This window comes from Hetaerina americana, unplaced genomic scaffold, assembly GCF_022747635.1.
Source record: "Hetaerina americana unplaced genomic scaffold, ioHetAmer1.1.p SCAF_49, whole genome shotgun sequence".
Classification (NCBI taxonomy): Eukaryota; Metazoa; Arthropoda; class Insecta; order Odonata; family Calopterygidae; genus Hetaerina; species Hetaerina americana.
In genome coordinates this window covers 807,089-830,262 of record NW_027287084.1, presented here as the reverse complement: position 1 = coordinate 830,262, position 23,174 = coordinate 807,089, and the positions used below count along the sequence as shown (strand labels likewise).

The 23,174-nt window shown below is 35.8% G+C and overlaps 1 protein-coding gene across 1 annotated transcript; it reads left to right on the top strand.

The window, feature by feature from the left end:
- Positions 1 to 2,350: 2,350 nt before the first annotated feature.
- Positions 2,351 to 23,116, top strand: LOC139693417 (uncharacterized). Its single transcript, XM_071591552.1, has 4 exons — positions 2,351 to 2,487; positions 11,495 to 11,789; positions 14,529 to 14,623; positions 21,262 to 23,116. The coding sequence occupies exons 1-4, from the start codon at positions 2,455 to 2,457 to the stop codon at positions 22,177 to 22,179; spliced, it is 1,341 nt and encodes a 446-aa protein (XP_071447653.1). The 5' UTR covers positions 2,351 to 2,454; the 3' UTR covers positions 22,180 to 23,116.
- The last annotated feature ends 58 nt before the right edge of the window (positions 23,117 to 23,174 follow it).

The window sequence follows — 23,174 nt, the reverse complement described above, 5'->3', positions numbered from 1 at the left end:
GCGAATCCTTTTATTAATTCATTTTTCCTTTTAAAATAATTGAATAATCCAATTACCAGTCCCCATTTATCCTACTGCGGTGAAAGCAAAATCTCCTTCAATATAAACAAAAAATAATTGATAAACATTACAGTTTCAGGTTAAACTTTGTGGCATTCCTTCATTATGAGGGTAAAAAGAAACTTAAAATTTCCACCAAAAGGATTTAATATTTCACGAGGGAGAGTGAGGGAGAGAGAGAGAAAATATTAAATCCTTTTGGTGGAAATGTGAAGTTTCTTTTTACCCTCACAAAAATATTTTGATTTTACTGGTATTAGAATATTTAAATTAAACAGAAAATTAATGAATTTTTTCACAAGTTACACTCGTGAAAATACAAATTCTTGGAAAATTACACTATGCAACATTACCAACCTCTTTACTAATTTTCAACCTGTTTTCACGTAAAGGCATCTGCCCGAGTAAGTCGCCTATAAGTCGAAATACCTTAATCAATAGTCGTGAAATTTTACCAAATTTTCCCTAAGACATGGGTAGTTTCTTTGGATAAGCGAAGGAGTATTTACATATGTACTGAATAACCTGAATAATTGAGTCAAAAAGAAAAGAAAATATTACATAAGCTAGACTGAAAACTAACCGTAGTTCTAACTCTTTAGTAAAAGTAAAAGACAAATAAGAAAATGCCAAGAGAGTAGTGACTAATAAAACCCGAAGGTGTGTTGATTTTGACTGAATTTATAATCATTAAACAAAGTTATATTGAGCTCTTTAAAATTAAGATTGATTTCAGTATTAAACTAATTAAATCGTGTATGAGTCATGCCAATGAATGTGGAAATAAATTCCTGATAAGGTAAACTAATGCTTTCCTCCTTCTTCCTTTGAGCTAGCTCGTGACACTGCTGGGTTATCGCTCGTCCCTGCGACTAAGCGTTCTCTGAAACAGCCACTGAAATAACTAGCTACCAGATTCACTAGGGAAAGGAAGATGCTTCTTTGCCGCGAATGAGTGATCTTTCTCTCCTCTTTGAAGAAGGAATTTTTCTCTCCTCTGGCCCACGACACCAACTTTACCCCATTCCATCATGTCCATCATCATTATTATCACTATCATTATATATTCAGCTCTCTCTCTCTAGGTTGATAGGAGCAATGGATATGAAATATTGTGACAAACTATTTCTTTTATATGTAAACACTGATTTGCCTTTTTCTATTCCTTAAATGAATCGTAGATGGACCGATTAATTGGTTTTAATTTGATGTCTGGGAGAATGGTTTATTTTAAAAATGATCAGAAAACAACCAAAATATCAGACATTCAATCAAAATCTCCCAAGAAAATACGATAAAAATTAAGGAAATCCGTCGAGTTAGACACGTCCTCCAAGTGGAATCACTTCACTTCCGCAGGTTAGGAATCCACAAATCATTGAGAATTTATTTATGCCCGGAGTAGTTCATTCGATCCAATTTGCTCATTGGGTTACGAACTCGTGTCTGCTCTGAGCATGCGTAGTTTTGGTGGCATTGCAATGAACTTTACCTAATTGACTTTTCGATGCTTCATGAACCGAGCAATTGGGGCACGTTCAAAAATCAAATCAAATGATCATAATTATTATTGCGACAAGCCACGACCCGCCCATAACCCTCTTTCAAATGGACATTTCTAAATGCCCTCACGGTAGTGCATTTGAATATCTGTAGCTTGAGTAGGGCTCCAATCCATTTTCAAATTTATTGCCATTTTAATTATAACTTTCGTCTGTTTCGCTGCCTCTCACAATGAGCGGACAAAAATTTCATTTTGAAACGATTACATTCTTTTACATCCTCGCCGTTTTCACGACGGGGCCCCTTCTAGACTGTTGTTTTGAGTACGTTTCTGACCCAAATATGACAACTACAAAAGCTCAAAGATGAAACGACTACTATTTAACACTAATTTTACTTCGGCATCATCTGGGTTCGCCACCATAACTTCTGTGACCCATAAAGTGACACTCCCCTTCCGACTCCCTGAAAGTCATACCTTCATTCCTTCCACTAGTATAACGTTTTCACTCTTGAAAGAATCACCTCCACGCGCAGAAAATCTCTTTTTTTTTCCTTCGCCAACCATCATCGCTCGAAGCTCCCCGACCCTCATCTCCTCCTTGAGGCATTGTTACCTTCGTTTCTCCATCCTCCCACGCCGCTCTCCCCACCCACACACACATCGCCACACCCACCCCCACTTAACACTCCCTCGTTTCCCCCCAATCCTCCATCTCCCTCCCCGGCCTCAACACGCCAGTCGTTCCTTTCACTCCCACCCCCGCCACGAATCATTATAAGGGACCGCGATTCCTTCAGGCATCATTTTACGTGTTGTGCTCCACGACGGGATTTTTGCTGTGGATACGTGAGGAAGAAGTAGAGTTCTTCTGTCGCGGAGCTAGACCTATGGGAGGAGCGAGGACAATGAGGGCACTAGCGGTGAGTTTTACTGTGTTTTTAACATGAGTTCAAGGACTTTAAAATCATAGCTGTGGGCATCTTGAAATGATCAGTGATTCCAGGAAACAGCACGAGCACATCAGATACGATGGATGCGATTACATACTACCTCACCCTAAGATATGACTCCGTGCTACTCATTTGTTATTTTGATAGAATTAAAGTAAAAAATTCTAGTTTTCCTCGAAGTAAAGGTCCCAACTAGCATAAACATTTATTAGTTCCTTTAAGTTTCCTTGAGTCAACGAGCCCCCCCACTTGTGGATTGGGATCTCGAAGAAGCATCTGATATGCGAGTGTGGGTGAAATTGACAAGAACCATTAGTTTGATGGACATTCGATCAATGTTGTTTCAGTGAAAGTAAATGAACAAAGAAGTTTAGATGAAAAAATGGATATAGAACAATTTATACATAAAACACGCTGTAAGACTCCCAGTTGCTTCGAAGGAAAAGGAGATTATTTTGAAGTAAAGAAAGGAAAAAACAAGAAAATATTAAAATTGTGAAAGATCAAGATAGAGTGCGCAACCTATAAGGGATTGAAGGCCACAGTGGAGCAGAGTAGCGAGTGGTCGCAGTAGCGGCAGAAGGGTTCCACTTTCTTTAAAATTGAGTGAATTGGTTGATTGGATTTGACTTGTGCTTATTTCTGTGAACATTAAGGAATACAATCCTTTTGAACTTTGCATGGATATTCCACCATCTAGACCTACTCCAAGCCTGCTATAAGTAACTGGCCTTGTTGATCGCAGTTGGCCGAATGCGTTCTGAAATTTGACCTAAAGCCTTACTGCATGCGGCGCAACAAAATTTCCGGTTTCAAGCAATTGCATTTAAAGAAGTATTTTATTCTGTTTCATGGCCTTTGAATAAAATGGAAACGTTTTTTGCGCGATACGTACTCATTGACAGTATTGCTATGAGCGTTATACACCATACTACATATTTGTCAGCATAAATTTGCTTCTTGCAAGTAACAAAAATTAATGAAATAATGTTTCAGATTGTTTCATGGAATCTCCAGTTTTATGTGCTCCTAGATACAGAGTGGAAAGAGTAATTTCAAACGAGATGCGTACTATGCTAGAATATCGTAAAGGGGTTGAAGAGAGTATCTCAACTTGATTTGTAACCTGTCTTATTTATTCAAAGGTTTATAATAAGATTGGTTAAAATCGAAATTGGCTTTCTTCTCGAAATATTTCGTTAATAATATAATGATTTAAATTTGTCTTTAAGTCATAGGAACCTCAGAAACGATAGGATTTATTCCCGATTTCAATTAGGCGTATTTACTATTGGTGGAAGGTAAACGTTTTCTACTGTTTATTTAAGAAGAAAGGAGGGATGAGAGCGAATAAGCCCCACATTCAAGATCAAAAGGAGATATTATGCTAGTGCGATCAATTATCCTTATCTCGAGTGTTGGAAAACGGAATAGTAATTTGAGGGACAGCCTCTCGAAATTATCCTGGGAACATTAACCTCGATGGGAAAATAATACGACGGATTTATCTTAAAACTATTTGCATAAAACTACTGATACCACTTATTCTTGATCCATCGTTGCTAACGTCGCAGAGGAGGAGGGAATGAGCACGATTCAATGACCAAGTGAGATGTTGTACGATCGAGAGGTTGTTTGCGAACTGATCAGTCCCACAAGAGACTGAGGGCAACGGCATTTACAAATATCATCATAACAATAATCAGGTTCTGCCGAGGGGGAAGAAAGAGGGTTCAGGGGCCCGTTTCTCAAAGATAAAAGTTAGATTAACATCATTGTTCATTTAAATCAAATTAATGTAGCACCTGGATGATATATCTGAAAGCGTTTCATTATAGACGAAAATTACATTTTTTTAAAGAATTAGTTGAAAGTATAAAATGAAGCGTAAGGAGGGGGCGCTCCAAAGAACTGGAAATTCTCGGAAAAAGTGGAATGAAATCGCAAGGAACGACTGCTTTGATACGCCGTTAAGCTTCAGCATGTCACCCCGGGAAAACGCAATCCAAATCCTCATCAAACTCAACTGATTTGACACGAGGCTTAAATGCGAATTATCACTTTAAAATATGTCAAATAAAGGTGTGGTAACATTTTGAACTATTTTTCAAATTAAGTTATTCTGAAAACACGAAATTACTCGTCTCAAATTTTTTTCCAACTTTTAATCTCATCAAATTATGCATTTTATCTATTCGTCCATTAACGGGAAAGCGAGAGTTGTTTTTTCATTATTAAAACAATGTTCGCTATGAAAAAACAACACATGTTTCCAGCCTCTCATTCCCCTAAGCCTATATTAGATTATTATTCAAATGAAAAAAGGGAAATTTGATCAGCCGGGGAAGTTTTGATAGTGCACAGTAGATGAATCACTCACCAGTGGCAGAGGTAATGTTTGTATTTTAATCTCCCGGCGGCAGTCAACCCTTCCAATTGACCTTAACCGTTTTATCCATTTGATACGTGAGTATGTAGGCCGATTATCTCGTGTACTCACTACTTCCGTAAAACCTGATCGATCCGTCCTTGTGCTTACCACATGCATGCATTTGATCATTTTTGTTTTTATAGCTGGTAAATTTCTGGTAGTCCTTTGACTTTGTTCTTTTTACGCTTTGGTAATACAGGCATGCTGTATACTACTCGTAAGTTCTAAGAATGTTCATTAGGGTGAATATTTATGTAAGGGCAAACAAATTTAGAATTGAAAATCTTAGCAGCAGTTTCCTAATATCTTTCTTATACAACAATATACATTTCTCGGAATGTGTACTAATAGTTTTTGGCTTCTGAAGATTTTATTTATTCAGTTTCAAATTTGCCTCACTTAAAAAACATAGGTCGAACTCGACGAAGGTTGGGAGAATATTATTTACCTCGAAGTGCATACCCATCCTGTTAATCATGCCTAAGATCATGAAATCCTTCCCGTCGGCTGCATGCCCGCGTAAAATAAAGTAAGAAGCCCTAGGTAAGAGCCCTTACTACCCTTGCCAACTAGCCTGTATCGTCGTATCTCCCCTTTGCTCCTTTAGGGACAGCTAATGACGACTCTTCGTGTTGCCACGAATTCCTTCTTCTGGAGAGATTACAAGATATGCACAGCATATAGCTTGGGTTTTTTGACGCGATGTAACTCGTCAACCTATAGCGAACCCCAAAAAGCATGCTTAACGATACAGAAACAAAGAGAATTGAGGTTAATCGCTGTGAGAAAACCTTATCAGTCAATCAACGGAAATGCCATTGTCTGTAAAATAAGTCGAGTCGAGCGTGTGTTACAGGAGTTATGACTTTCAAATAAGACAACAAATTTGAATGCAGTCACGTATATGCAAAATGACAAATGCATTTACTACTGTACATTGAACATTTTTCATCACCTTCAATTAACTTTTCCATCACTTTAAATTTTTAAAGTAAGTTTTCGGTCCTTAAATTCCGACTTTACGTGCTTGCTATTAGGTGCACTGTAATATGGCAGTGTATCAACTCGAGATTTCAAATAAATAAATCCAAGATTGCTTTTACCAATTCAAAGAAAAATGTTTCTATTTATTGCACAAATTCTTGTTAAAGTTGTAAATCCCTGCTAACTTCGAACATATGATCCGATTGATACTTGAGTTTACCGCAACTGAACTGAGAGTAAGAGTAATCCTTCGAATAAGGGCACGCCCGAGCAGAACATGATTTTGCAAAACCGCGAGAATACTTTGTCGAGCTATACGCATCGGCCAATTCTTCAGCCCCACAAAACGGCGGCGGTCGTCACCACTAGAAATTAGAATTTTCATCCAAAGGTAACTCCGAAGTCAATTTACTTCTAATGCTTGCCCCATCCACAACATCGGGCGTAACCAAGTTTAATGTCGCTGGAACCTGCACCGAAAAATTCAGATATTTTGCGCTGGCCGGCTCTAATTTTCGCACCTTAAAGTTTGGAATCCATTAATCGATCAATAGGAGGAACATCTAACGTGCAGTTCTTCCATAGTGCAGTCTACAAGTGACTATGGTGTACGCAAGGTGTGCAGATTTTCTTAGATTTTTTTCATTTGTTCATTAATTATTCCGGGGGCTGTGGGTTTTAGGATTTCCTCAAGAAATTTGTGAAGGAAAAGGTTAAAAACTCCAGCTCGATGTTTGCTCCTGTGCCTCATCTTTGTTCTGATGTTATAAACTATGGAAAGCCGTTTCAAACGTCTATACAAGGTCTGTTCAAAAATTATCGCGACTTTTGTGATTTCTCAAAAATATTTATTTATTCATGAATATTTGCTTTTTCCTCTTCAAAGTAATCCCCATTAGATATTATACACTTGTGCCAACGTTTTTTCCAATCCTCGAAGCACTTAAAAAAATCATTTTTTGTGATCTTGTTCAGCTCCTCCTTCGATTCAGTCTTCATCTCGTCAATCATAACGTAGCGTCGTCCTTTCATGAGCCTCTTCAGTTTCGGGAACAAGAAACTGGGGGTTGGGGGCCAGACCTGGGTAATACGGTGAATAATGGGCTATTTTTGGCCAGAAATTCGCGCAATGATGTGCGCGTAGGAACGTTGTTATGGTGCAAAAGCCAATATTTGTTCTTCCACAAATCCGGGCGTTTGTGGCAGATTGCTTCGCGCAAATTGCGCATAACTTGTAGGTAATATTCTTTATTTACCGTTCTACTTTGTAGCAAGAACTCATTATCCCTGCAATTGAAGAAAACTGTAAGGAAAACCTTCACATTCCTTCGAACTTGGCCTGCTTTTTTTCGGTCTTGGCTGCTGCTGCAGCTTCCATTGGGATAATTGAAGTTAAGTTTCCACGTCATAACCAATTTTATTTTTAACCATAAAGCCTTGATTTGTCATCAGTTGTGAACCTCTGGAGCAAATTTGGGCCGTCGCGGACTGAGTCCAACACCTCATTAGCAATGTTTTCATAACTTTGCTGTTTTTGGTCTAAATTGAGCAATTTTGGTACGAATTTCGCGGCGACCCGGGTCATGCCCGAATCATTGGTAAAAATCGAATGGCACGAGCCAATCGATTTGTTTGGGTCCTCAGCAACTTCTCTGACGGTGATTTGACGATTGGCCAATACTATTTTCTTCACTTCATCAATGTTTTTGTCTGTTGTTGACGTGCTCGGGCGTGCCACAATCAACATTCGCAATTCGTCAACGCACATATTTTCGTTTTTCACACAAAATCTGTTACAGAATCTTAGATCCATTATTTGGAACTGGCAAAAATCAAAGACAAACCAAAACACGTCCCAGCAAAACAGCTGTCAAAAATTAACAGAACATTCAAAATGGCCGAAATTTTCGACATAAGGGAGAGACAGAAGTACCGTTCAGAATGCCACAAAAAAATCAAATATACGTGACCAGCGGAAATTCAAAATTCGCAATACTTTTTGGACAGACCTCGTGGAGATACGGCGTGTGAAAATTCACACATCAGGGTAGGGTAGCCAGTTCCTTTCCCTGCGCCGGTTAAGGTTTCCCAGAAAGACCTGGTACCCGAAAAAAATCACTTTGGCTTGGGTGGAGCTGCAGGTGCCCAGAGTGCCTTGCCCAGGGATGGAACCCGGGACCCTCCGGTCAACAGTCCAACGCTCTACCCACTGGACTACCGCGACCCGCATATATAGTTATATACAAATAAATAAATAAATAAATAAATATATATATATATATATATATATATATATATATATATATATATATATTTATATATATTTATATTTCTCTTAGACAAGAGAGAATTTTTACTTTCCCATGACATTTTAAATTTAAAATTACAGATATTTATATTTTGAGTGCTACACATTCAAGTTATATATTAATTAATGAGTACAGAAAATTTAAGAACTAATTTGTAAAAACCTGTTAGAATGGAAAAATACATCAATATTCATCGTTTACTTCAGCAAACTTATAAAATACTATATTAAAGTTTTGTAGCTTAGTGGTAGAGCATTGGTTGCTATAGAGTCCCCAGTTTTTATTCAAGTCATTAGTATACACAGGTATGTTCATGATTTGCGTGACGTTCCTGGAGATTTCTAGATAAGCCTATGCTGTGTGCTTTTCTAGGTACAACCACTTTTGGTTGGATACACAGGGAAAGCAAGAATTTGAATGTGAGAAACACACACATCCCGTGAGAATTTTGTCCTGGGCGAACTCTACCCTTGCATAAAAACTAGCTATTAGACAGCTTTTCTAATGATGCTTTAATAATTTAAAATGATGCATGGACTATATTCCAGTTTCTTCCATTTAATGATTCTAGAACCAATCTAGCATTCAGTATGCTGACACTTTGAAGGACCATTCTTTTGGCTCTCTCCAGTTTCAAGATATGGAACTTCAAATTTTTATACTTATTTCAAATTAAAATTTTTCCCAGTACAAGTGCATTTTAGTTGCTGCCAATGACTTCAACAGATGTACATGACATCTCGTGCCTTAAATAGTGAAATATTATCCACCTGAAACTCTGCACATAAACACTACTGAATGGCCTAATACATTAATACCATGTAATGTATCACAAACATGGCAGAAGGTTTATTATGAAAACATTGTACATTGCATAAAAATCATAATAAAATAATAATTGGACTGCATAAAATAGTGGAGGATTCATTTTATCTTCTTCACATAATATCTCCCCAGTAAATTCCTCCTTGGAGGTGGTGGAGTGGTGGAAAAATAGCCAACTCATTTTGGGGCATAGGGATATCTGGTTTTCTTCATCATCACAATCAATATTATCATAACAAACATTCACACATGAATAACCAGAGTACTGCTGCCACCACCATGTTATCAGAGGCCTACAGTTTTGGTGACAACCGCCTGCCAAATTTTGAACATTTAGCCTGAGGTCTTTCAATATAAGATTTTAACAAAAATAAACTACCAAAGAATTAAAAAAAGAGCAGAGACATACTTACACAAAGACTGACTTGTAATTAGAAGCAAAGGATCAAATAGAATTCTTCTTGCTTCTACAAGAAAAGGGAACAGAATAGACCAAACCAGCCATAGCTATATTCATATGATTTTTACATGAAGTGAAGTGGAGCATAATGCTACTTATCTGAAAAGAAATCAGAGAAAACTAGTGACAGGAATGAGCATGGACTAGATAAAGAACAAACAGTAGTGAGCAGTTGCAGTGAAATCTGAGCAGAAAAAAATAAAGAAGTATGGCAATGTTTCCCATTATTGTCCTTGACCTTTAGTATACAAGTTGAACAAGAATGAGTAATAATACATTTATCAAGGAAGCAATGAGTTCCACTAAAAAAATGTTCCTTAGATCAATAACTTAAGATGATGAAGATAAAAAAAACCAATTCTGCAGTCCTTAAGGCAATTATTGAGCAATTCTTACCCTAGGAGTAAAATGTTTTTGCCATATAGGTAAGACAAATGGGGTGGATAGAAATTTAAATTATGCCAAAAACAATCAAATTTTTATATGTTTACCAAAACCTTGACCAAGGAGGGCAAAAAATTGAAAATAAAATGCTATGAAGAGGAAAACTAATTTTTCAGCTAAATATTAACATCAATGCATATTTTCAATATAAAATGTTTTTTTAAATCGTTGTTCCATTAGTTAGACTAATAATGTTTAAGCATCTTCAAGAGGAAAAATATGGTAACATCATGTGATCTTTTATTGGTGGTGCACATTTTATTAAAAAATGGACACTTCTGAAAAATAAGTTTTTCAGAATAAACCAATTGGAAGAAACATACACTCAATCAGTATCCATCGAATAATACCTACATTCAATGTAAGACAGGAAACTCCCCCAAAACAGTAAGATTTCAAGAAATATTTGATTGCTCGCAATACATCTAGCACTGCTAACTTTGTTGGTGGATAGGAGTTAATTGATACACAAATTCTGCTTCTCCAGTGATTTTATAGAAGACAATATCAATTAATTGTTGTAAAAAAGTGAGCTACCCTTTAAATCCATAAAACTATGGCATGTTAAGCTCTTTGTATTCCTCTAAAGCTTCTTATAAAGTGGAACCATTTGCAGGGATTTTTAATTTGGACAAATGTGGGAGCCATTTGAATAAAATGTACTCCAAGACGATTTCCTGATCCAAATTTTCTCTTCTTGAATACTCATAAATTTGCGTAATCTTTTATACCTTGGTCATTTTTCAAGATTGCTCATGAAGTGGTTGAGGAGAGACTCATTTAAGTCACAAGGTCCTGTATGATAGCATCTGTTGTTCATACCAAATTAAAAATTTTTCAGACACTGAAAATCTCTCCTTTTCCTCTTTGTTGATTCCATAGCAATGGCTTGAAGAAGAACAGGAGGAAGACACTGCTTACAACCAGCATTCGGTGAATGATATTGACCTAGGTGGGTGCACGTATAGGCCTTCCACATTCAAATGAGTATACACTCCAATACGGTAAAAATCCAATGGGTATGGAGGAGAAGACACTTCTCAGCAAGAATTCTAAGGAAGTGGTGGAGGAGGTTAAGTGCTGTCCATGGTACCCTTAGAGTTTTGTTTTAAATACTGAATACTTTATGCTAAACAGCTATATCACCCATCATCTATCATCACTCAAAATGTTTGAGTGCTGAGTAATATCAACTGCATTTGACCTTCCTATACTTTCTTTGTCCCCTTTAGAAAATCTGCACTTTGCATTATAGGTGCAACCATTTAGATGCATGTTAAGAAGATTTTGAATGGCAAAGAGTTTTATGAATAGGAGGATTTTTACTTCAAAATAAAGTAGTGTTAGAAGCCGGAAAGTTTAAAATGTGGAAACATAACATATGAGAAAATCAACATTTGAGTCTGAAGGTACAGATCAAAGGACTCGGAGAAAAGGGCCATTAAGGTGGAGAAGTGTTGTATGTATAAGCATTATAAATTGTATTATAATCCCTTTACTGAGGTATTTCAAATTTCTCCACAGTTGGTGGTTTTGCTTTCAATGGCAGCAAATGCTCAATACCCAATACAAGCTGAGAAAGGAGCCAAAGTGAAGCAATCTCGATTGTCAGAGTTGTCACCACGAGCAGGACCAGACAGGCCTAAGACAGCATCAGTGCCACTGTCAGTCCTTACACCATTGACAGCACTAGGGGGTCTAGGAAGACATGTCACTGCATCTCAGGAGCCACAGAAAACCTCTCACTTCATCCAACCCCAAATTATTGGATTGAGAACTGACCAAATTGGATCTCAAGTGTACTCTTTGCCATCAGGAGGTATGTTTATGTATCTAATCAAAGTCTATAACATCCCACTAACCCTCAATATATGATCCATACTGGTTCATATTTTTAAAATTAAACTTTCACAGTTGTACATAAATTTTTAGAACTTAAATGAAAGCCAACACTTTCAAACTTCACCCTTTAGATTATTCAGTTGCATAGAAAAAAGTAAAATTAATTTTGATTATTTTAATTGTGAAGAGATAATGTTAAATAAATAATGAGTTCAAATTATAAAATGGTTTCAGTATGGTAACAATTAAATTACTGCATGACATTACCAATGCATGTAAATTTATACCACCTGAAAAACATAGAGAACTAACAAACTTAATGTAAATTCTAATAATTAGCAACTTATGACTGAAATATAGCAACTTTTGAGTCTGGATTTTAAGTTTTCCCAGCATATTTCTTGGGTAATGAATTATCAAGTCCTTCAGCAGGTTGTTGCATAACTGAGGTTTTCCAAGTCTACTTCCATTATTGAATTCTTAGGCGAAGGAATAGTGTAATTGAATAATTCATAGTCAACTTACAGATTGGTTCTGACCACATTCAAACTTTTCAAAATATGTTTAAGAAAGTTTAAGTCCGATGAGAGGCAGCCAAACAGCATAATAAAAGGTCTTTCCAAAGAGTAGTGGAACTGAATTTGTCCTACTACTGAAAAAATCATTTGCCTTGACCGAGACCCCGGTCAAGGCGAATGATTTTTACACTCTGAAGTTGTTGTATTGAAATGCATAATAGCTGATGACTCCATTAAAATTAAAAGTTACTGTTGCGGCATCTCCTGTAGTTTCTTGGAATTTGTAGTAGGACTGAGTTGATTAAAAAGACTTCATTGTCAGAGTCAATAAATCCACTCAAAATGTCTTCGAAGTGGCACCCTTGTGTATCCACACCGCCACAAGCAGGTTTTCCATGCCTTGTATGCCTTCTGGAAGGCAGTGCCTGGTATGCTGCCCTCATCACAGCCTGTTTTAATGCTTCCACCAAGCTGCGGCAATGTCCTGCCAGCATGGATTTGAGGTGAAGGAAGAAGTCTTGTGGGGCAATGTTAGGGTTGTACGGTGGCTGAGGCATAACCCAAAATCTCTCAGCAAATCATGTGCAAATTTCCTTTTGTTCGCCTGAGAGCCCTCATAGCAACAACTTCGCATACACCTTTCTCATGTTCATGTTTTCAGTCACAAGTCAATGCACATCACTTTTAGGGATGCCAAATTCATCAGAAACCATATGAATACTTAATCTTCAATACCTGTCTAAAAAAACCTTCACTCTTGCAAGATTTTTCTCACTTTTTGATGTCAAAGGGCATCCTGAATCTTCTTTACCCTCCCAAAATAACTTGCGCCACTCAAAAACACCCCATCCACCTGTACCGTTATCCCTATAAGCTGCCTTGAGCATGTCATGAGTCTCTTTCCGGTTTTGCCTAGCTTCATGCAAAATTTGATGGCATTGCACCAATAATCGATTCATGGTGGAGCATAGCAAGGCCATGCAAAGCGAATGATCTGCACTTCGCAAAGGCTGAGAGCTAACTGCCACTAGCTTCCAGCCTTTCCAGAGACTCCCCTCCCTTGGACCCAGCCACAGAAACCACTGCCAAAAACAAAATCCTACTACTTTTGGAACAGACCTTGGAACTGATGCGAATTAGTTAGCTTGCAAAATTGGTTCTAATTCTGTTTTTGAAAAGGATTTTAATTCTACCTGGGAAAGAAAAAAAACACATTTTAGGTGGGTGATGACAAGCCTTTTGAAAGGGGATAATCTCTTTCAAAGAAAGTTTCTTTTATGTCAATAGAGACATGGCCAACAATTTAGTCATAGAATGATCTGAATGCATGGAAAGCCATGGTGAAGATTTTGAATTTCTTCACATTTAATATCTTCACAAATGGGATGAAAAAATTGAAAAAGGTCTGCATGAATCTTTAGACAGTTTTTCCTCATGGTAGAGAATACTGATGGTTAGGGAGTTAATCAAGAAATACTGATTTTGTCTCCAAAGTAAAAATAAAGTTTCATTGACTCTTAAGCTGCATTCACACACATGTAGTCCCAGTTGTGGACCAGCACCCGTGTACCTTGACCATGAAAAAAAATTTTATAACTAGGACTAACTACTATTTTGGTTACTTTCATGAGCATAATGACTTTTGTGCAAGAAAAGCTTTTCATGAGATCAAATGCTTTACTGGATTGGATGGTTATAAAGAAAAAAGTGTTAAAAAATTTTTTTTCCCTTTATCATACCACCACACTTGTGTGCTTGACCCATATACTGGCATGAACATGTAATTAATACATCTGATTTTCTATGCTGATTTGGTCATTGGCATTTAGACATCCATTATAAATAATTTATAGGTTGTAAAAGTGACTGATTTAATAATTCCATATAACACTTGACTGTTTGCTGTAGACATGCAGGTATATATTTGAACCTTGCTGTATCAACAAAATGTCTGCTTTAAAATTATGGCTTTGAAAATATCACCAGTAATAGATTTACTAAACTTATCTATTCTGAAATAGAATTGCTGAGAAGTTCTCTCATGGGAGAGCATATACTTTTGGTGATTCACATTTATTTTTATTGATAATAACTCAAACTACCACACATCTCAATATTAGTTGAAAAAATTGATCACTTTGGTGTTCACAACTTTAACTATGTGGTAATTTGATCCAAATTAATATTTTTCTACCAAGGAGCAGTACTACAACAACTGCAGAAGCCAAGTGTCAAAGGGGGTTATGCCGTTCAAGAGCCACCCCAGGAAGATGCCCCAGAACAGACATCTAAGGTGAGTCTACAATCATTATATGTGTTAATAACATAAGGGAACTATCTATCACGTGAATGAAATTAGTCTAACTTAGGTATAATGACTTCCAAGCCACAGAAAATACTGATCTTCATAGCCATTACTCTTGATCTACTACATACAGATATGTGTTACATTTACCGTCATTCCTAATTTCCTCACAAGGATAAATTCAAAAATGCACACTTATGTACAAATGATAAAAACAAATGTTAGCATATAATTCATTACAGGACGTGTGAAAAAAAAACTTTTTCTACCATAAACAGATAAGAACAAAAAAATATTTTCAAACCAAGGGAGAGGATTGATGTAATGCAGAGTTCCAAACCCCCATATATTTGACTTCAGTGGTCATCATTGCTTTGTCATGATACTCTCTGTTCTTAGCACCCATGTAACATGGGATTTTTGGAGATTTATATTGAAATATGGAAATGAAAACTGTACTCTTAGAGAGTAATCAATGCAACTCTGAATAAGGAAACTACTTTTTCTGAAACCATTGGAAATAACGAGCAAATAATTATTAAATCACCTTTCATTATTTAGGCAGTACAACCTGTTTCCTCTTTTATTTACATATTTATTTCCCAATCACTTCAGCATTCAAAATAATTAATATAAATAAGTTCTCTACACATTGTGATGTTTAAAATCACAATTATTTCAACATAAAATAATATACATAACTTTGGTGTGCATTATACAGGTATGCACCTACCAAGGGTCCAAGTACATGGGTCTAATGCTGTACAATTAACCTCTTCCTTTCTGAAGACTGATATGTTTACTAAGCTTTAAGAGTATATTCAGATATTTTTTATTTAAAAGAATGTTTTATAGTGTAGATAAATGCCTAATACCATAGTTAGTGAATGCCTGTAATTCTCTTGAAATGTATCATCATGTTACTATTGTTGTATACATATGTATTTGATAAAATCTACATGATAATTTTTTTTGATGAATAAATCATGACATGATATGCATGCTTTTTCAAATAATTAAATAAAGAGTAAATTATATCTTTTCTAACTCCATTAGAGCAATTATTTTTCATCTATGGCAACAGATAAAACATTTTTTACTGACCTTATTTCAGGTCCCAGAGAACACAAAATGTTTTTATTTGTATGAATATGAATTTTAAATTTTAGGTTGGGATATTTGAAATGTAATTACAGAGCAAGAAGGCATTCACTATTTAGGTGAACTACTTAGCATAAGTTTTCCTATCAAGCGGTTTTAAGTTTCAATATGATTATTAAGTATGTGAAATAAAGATCACTTAGATGTATGATTTGACCAAATTTTGAAACAAAAAAAATGGAGCTTTGGGAATTTTCTATATCGATATCATTTTGCTTGTTTCCAACTTTTTGTGATCATTTCAAGAGCTGTACATATTAAAGGATATAAATTATCAACCTTAGACAATGAAACGGGTACATAATGGTAACATTGCTCAATTGATTTAATCTCACATTAAAGTTTGAAAAAATACAAAACTTGGAATTAAATGAAAATGTTCAGTGGAAAATATGAGACACTTAATCTTCATTCTATTTATTAAAAGAAAATGAACTTCAAATGAATTGTGACAAAAAAGATGTATCCAAACCCAATAATGTCCAAGAAATAAAAATTTCAGATACTGATTTTGTCACTTTTTGATATTAGTAACATTTTTTGATGATTTTCAAGATGATGTACATTGGTAAAATTAATTTTCCCCAAAATCGTTTTCAGATATTTATTTTATCAAGTAGAGGCTACCATTAACGTAAAAAAATTAAAATTGTCACCAGCAATATTTATAGTAGCTTCCTAAGGCGACATGGATATTGTCCGACGAGAAAAATATAAGAATTAGTTAGAGTAGTAAAAATAATCCAGAATTCGAGGTTTCTTGTGAGTTATGAAAGTCTACATAGAGTTCTTTATTATTGGAAGAGATGCTACATGTTTTTCCGTTATTTGTTGTCTCCACACCTAAATAGGAACTGGAAATAAGCAGGACTCTATCGATGAGTTTCAACAGCATCAGTGATTTTGTCACAATTTACGTTTATATATACTTGAGGCTTATTCCGAAATTCCTGAAAATTGTCAGATTTCACGGCTATACCATGTAACAACTAACATCAATGATTGCAAAATAGATCATTATACGTGTATCATTTTAAAACATGGAGTTTGATTGATTAACTAATAACAATTAGCATTTCCTTCTCTGACAGCTGCAGGTTTTCCCGCTTATGGCAATTTCCCTACAGCAGAGCTTTGCCAAGGTCATTATCAGCATCAGGCTTCAAAATCAAAAGCCACGCCAAACTTGTTCCCTCCCTCGTTAATATTCTTTCCATTGATTAAAGCTGACATGGTGCAACTAATTCCATTCCGTATTTTTTTCTGAAAACTTAGTCCAATATTGGAGGTCTCATCAACTTTAGCACGGACGGAAATATTTTCATCGACGTTGTACTTGCATCCAATTCCGAGTTTTGAAACTTTTACCTCTCCTGACTGCCATGCCAAATGAATACCTGTCTCTAGTTGAGGGTTCACCTTCCGGTAAATGGAACCAGAGTACTCTTTGAGATTTCCGACACTGGAGTATAACACTAAATCGTCCAACGAATAACCAAATGCGAAATTATTTTGGGATATTACAGAATTGGAGGCGTCATAGGCCATTTGATAACCCATTAGCCACCTGCCGTATGCATACACGATGCTGGCGCTTGAAGTACGCCCATTGGAGATCATATCCACATCCGTGGTCAATGATAGCCCCTGCGTATTATACTGGGTCTTCAATTTACAACTTTTATCTCCTGATACTGTTGAAAACGTTGTATCTAAACCTAGCTTCAATCCTTCCGCCAGCTTATCTTCGACAGATATTTCTATGCTAAGGGTATTGTTCGTATTCCAATTCTCTGTTAATTTCAGCCCGTGTTCTTTCATTTTATATGACGTTGACATGTTTCCAGAGACGACTTTAGTTTCACCAATAAGTGAGCCGCCAGCTTTCACCTCAACTGAGTCTTCTATTTCAGCTTTAAAATTCACGCTGATTAAACCAAAATTATATCCAGCTTCGAAAATATCGCGGCAAGCTTTTCCCAATTCCCCAAAGGTCGGTGCAGCAACGGTTGTTTTGGGTGCTTTTGGAATGGCGTCGACCGTTTCGAAAGACATCGCGAAGAATCCACCCTAAAGAATTTGAGGGTAATTTTATAAGGGTCATTGATTCATGTTAAGTCAAATGAAAAGAGATTTTACCATGTAAAGCCAAGTTTAAAGGATATGAATGTGCTTTTGGTCGACGCTACTTCGTCTGCGTCTTGATGTAAGAAGAAAAATAAAAACTTATGCAGCTTGTGGCGTCCACCATAGTCGCCGTCGTTTTACGTAGATTGGTAGCTTGATAAATTATTATTATTGAAAGTTATTTGAATACAGGCTGTATATCAGCAGGAAGTAAATATTTACAATAAGTAGTTACGTTCCAAGGGTTTATAGCCAACACGAATATTATGCGTCCACTGGTTTCTAACAAACATTTCTGACAATGCACAGAGAACTTTAAATGATAAGCTTGATATAAATGCGGTTTTAATTTAATTTCATTTTAGTTTTAAGGTCGGATTTCTTTTAATATTGAAAAATTCTAAGGTGTTCGATGATTACCGATCGGCACTGCTAAGTGCGGATAGAGGGTTAACGCGATGTGTTAGACGGAGCATTACCTTGCGAGGTACACAAATCTAATTTATGTAGTTACCCAAAATTTTGCTTTATTCTTTTTCAACTGAATCTTTTCTGGCGAACTCCGTCAGTATAATGCAAAATGTACTTCAATGTTAAAAAAACAAGGCAAAGGAGCATAATGCATAAGTTTTGTAATATTCTACTAATTTTTTAATCTTTATTTCGGGATCAATAGCGAGAAAATGCAACATCTCTCGTACACTGCCCAGGCAGTGCATAAGCACAATTTCCCTCCAGGTAAAACAAGAAATAATTGTATGTATTTCATAAAATTTTTTACCTATAGGTAATTTAAAAAATGGAATAACACCAAAGTAATTGATCAAACTAAATTGGGAAATTTGGAAGGAACTTGTTCCCTGCATTCGGATGGGGAATGTGTGCACTTACTATTTACACTCAACAAAAAATTCTGGTTGATATACTTTCAACATTGAAAACTGCTACTATTATGGCTGATAGATTATTAAATGACAGTTTTCATGCATGAATTATGGCAGTTTGGCTCACTAATACTAACCTAGTTAATAATGTGATTTAATTTCCATTAGTTACGTAATTATAATAGCAATCAACAAATACCATGGGTCTTAAAACAATGCAAAATATCCTGACACACCAATTATGTAGTACTATCTAGGTATCACAGTGTATATTTCTGACAAACAGAAATTCAATGATACTATAAGACTGATCCTATGGGCAGTAATTAAAAATCTATTTAGCTGACTTTCCAATATTGAAATTAATGATATTGATTGGTTATATTTATCAAAGATTACAGATGCTGCGGGATGAAGTTCTTTTTGTGCCAGTGAGTGGTGATAATTTGTCTATTTTTAGATTGCTTATGTTAGTTGTGAATTCATAATGCAGTTAGGGGAAAAGATGACAGTGTTAAAATATATAAGGCAGGCAGGGTTAATATCTATACTTCTGAGAAGTAGATGACATAGTGTGAATTTCACTCCTTGCTTCTGAAGGACTTCAGTAATTGAGAGGCCTTGAAATTTTACAATCATGAAATTTGGTTACTATTGACATTTAAAAAAGCTGAAGTCTGGGGGAATATTCTTTATGTGAAATTGTAAAAAAATTGGTAATTGAATCTTTAGGCTTGCTTTATTTGAAAGGCAGCGAGGCACTGCATACAGATATAATTAATTGGGTACTTATATAAGCTGTGCAGTTTGATTTTATTATATAGATGTATCATCTCATCATAAAAAGAGCTACCTGTTGGGGATTGAGGCCAAAAGGTTGTTTATGGAAATTAAGAATATGAGTGACCCTAGGATGGATATGCAAAAATTAGAAAAATTTACAAAAATACACTTCAATTAAATATAGCAATCCCAAGTAATACTGTATTTAGAAAAATACGCTAATGCTGCATATGCAAGCTTACATGTAGTACGACTGTCAATCACAAATTATCACTCATTAACTCATCCACAATATAATAACTCTTTAGTAGCAACTTCCGAAGTTCAGTTTGAGCCTTATTTACGATGAGCTTATTTTTTATATTCATTGAATATAAGTGAATGTGAGTAATGGGGACCTTTCTTAGATACACCTGGAGACTCCTGGATCCAATGTAAAATGTCTTTCCCATGAGTGATGTAACAATGTATAGATGAGTTAAAAACAAATCTGAATGCATAGCAAATGTAGCTCAGTAGTTGAAAAGAGCCAGTTATAATAGTTATAAGTGAGTGGAAGTCACGCTATGACTTGTGAGTGAGATGATGTGATTATAGAAATTGAGTGCAGTAATTACAAAGTTGTTATCCAAAGTTTTGAACAGCTACAAATGGTTTAGAAAGGCTAACAATTTTTGGAATCTGATATGGATCTTTTCTTGCAAACAAAACCTGCAGTAGTTAAAGGTATGCACAGGAAATGACCTTCAGAAAAGCATTGTCTGCTATAGTATAAGAAAGAAGCTACTCCAATTCATTAATTATGGAGGAATTACATTTAGCCAGGAATACCATTTACACTTGAAAGAATGATGACCTTACTGACTCCCAGTACAATATAAACCCTAAACACAGTAATCAACCCGAATGTCAGTTTGGTAGAGTTCACCGAGTACTAATCTCGACGGAGGGTGAAATTCACACAAGGGTAGAGGGGCCAGTCCCTCTCCCTGTGCCGGTTATGGTTTCTCAGGAAGATCTGGAACCCAAAAAATCACATAGTGTGTGTGGTGCTGAGGGTGATCGAAGAAGCTTGCCGGGGAATCAAACCTGGACCCTTCGGTCAGAAATCCAATCGCTCTCACCCTGAAGAAATGAAAGTGCATCTAGGGTTAGAATTAGAAGATGTAGGTAACTTAGGTGAGATTAAGCAAAACTGAGAGTTGAAGCTATTTGCCACTGGATTAGAGATAGTCGTCATATTAAAAGTGATCGATAAACATTTCAGCAACAAGAATAATGAAATCAAATACTATAATTTAGTACCTACAAATATCATATTTTGAAAGATTCTCGAAATTATTTTAACATCCTATAATTTGTCCTTCTGTAACAGAATGAATAGTTTTTAATTAAATTATCTTGGAAATGTGTATGCCATTCTAGCCCATTCACAAGTTTATATTTTCCATTTTTGTCCTGGAAATTCCCAGATGTTCTAAGCATAATTGCATTGGCCTCATCTCTTGGGTGTTAATTTGATGGAACACTAATGGCAATAAATTACTGCATAAAAATTCTTTGAAATGTGTGTGGCACCTATATAATCTTGCAAAATAAATGAGTAAACTGTCTTTAGTTCTTAATAATATAACAACAAGTACTTCTCTAATGCATTTTCTTTCATTACAGGACTACCAATTCGTATTTGAAAGATTGCCATCAGGAAAAAATCAACCTATACCAGTCCGGCAATTCAATAGTCCTCTTACTAATCAACCCTACCAAAATGTACCAGTGCAACAGTCACTACCACTGTTTTTTAATTCACCTCAGCAACACTCCCAGAGAGATCAAGTACTCTTCTCCCCCCCTATTAGTTTCTTTCAACCCGCTAAAGAACAAGATCAGGAATTTTCTCCAAGGCAACAAATTTATGTCGAGAAACCAAATGCCAACTTCATTCAAACAACTTCACCGATAGCTTCCACAACTGTAGCACCTCCAACAATTCATTTGGCTTCCATCAGCTCACCAAGCTACCCCAGCTCTACAGAAGCAGCGTTTCCAGTTTTAAATAAACAAAACCAGGAACTAGGACTTTATAAGGATGGAGTTACATATGATGGAGTTACATATGAAGTTGTTAACCCATTGAACTATGGCAACTCACCTCCATACTATTCTTATGCTTTGGATAACCCACAAAAAACATCAGCTGAGGGGAGATTTGAATCTGTAACTCCAAGCTTTTATCAAAATCAGGTTCCCCAGACAACCACAGAAAAACCATTACTTCCCATTTCCAGAGGATTTCCAGTTGAATACCACCCACAAATATCATCTTCAAGTGCTAATGTGGGCATTTCCAGAGGAATATATGACTCAAATGCAGCACTTATAACCATAGGGTCACAAAATAAAGATGGGATAACTGAACCAGTGGGACTCCTTGCATACATTCAACAGCCATTTCTGGGAGCAGCCAGTTCTAGGGATTCTAATTATAATGGGAATCAGGGTACTTTTTTACGAAACCCAATAGAGTATGCATCTCCGTTTGCTCGTCAAGAACTCTTGGAATTGAGACATAAGAAGGGGTTCTCCTAAAGTCATACTCAACAACATGAATCTTAAATGAATTTCAAAAGAACACTTCTTAACTGTACATAAACAGTTGTGGTAGGTAATAAAATGGTGACCGATTCAGGTCAATAATAATACATTGACTGCAAAAGAAAAAATAGAAATTAATTTTGTATGTTAATGTATAATGAACCAATGACAGTGAACAAAACCAGAAAATAAGTCTGCAACTGACGTTAAAATACCTTGGATCATGAATTATTATGAATAGTAAACAAGAAAGGACAGTTCATGATCTAGGCACTAACATTAAAAAAAGGACATTTTATGAGGCATTAAAGGGCATGTGAAGCATATTGGTAAATTAAGATTAAATTTAGTGGATTGGTTGACTTAGAATGGATAGCATTAATTTTATTGAATTTAATCATTTACTTATTCATATTAAACTAGGATTTCTCACAGTGATTACATCAATTTTAAGTTTAATCATACATATCAGAATGAAAGTTCAACCATTAAGCCTTGATACTCAAAATTGCGAGTTTCGTGGCTTTTGAAGACATTTTATCATGTCGAAGTCTTCACTTTCTTTAGATAGTTTGAATACAGCTGTGGCAAGTCAATTAATAAAATCAAGTCAATTATTTTTACGAATTTCTTTTTAGATTGAGACTATAAATGTATTCAAAGTTTTGAGCTTTACTTTTCCTTATACCTACTTATACAAAACATTTTGATTAATCTGCTAAAAATGATATCTCTGTTTTGATAACACAAGTTTGACCTGCATCTTGCAATGTGAATGGAACTTAGCCAATTTCCATACATAACATGTATGGAAATTGACTAATTGTGAATTGCTGTTAGCAGGTAAAATTCAACTGACCTGAATCTAGATTCATATATGTATCAAATATATTTTGTAGCTCACTTTCAAAATAAAATAATATTCATACAAGATCTACATATGTCAGTTCTGCAGAATATGAAAATACACCCACAAAGCAATTGGAAAT

Excerpts from the sequence above, each read along its gene's own strand:
- LOC139693417 (XM_071591552.1), top strand. The coding sequence starts at position 2,455 with ATGGGAGGAGCGAGGACAATGAGGGCACTAGCG. Across the intron at positions 11,790-14,528 it reads GTACTCTTTGCCATCAGGAG|GAGCAGTACTACAACAACTG; the intron begins GTATGTTTATGT and ends TTTTCTACCAAG. Across the intron at positions 14,624-21,261 it reads CCCCAGAACAGACATCTAAG|GACTACCAATTCGTATTTGA; the intron begins GTGAGTCTACAA and ends CTTTCATTACAG.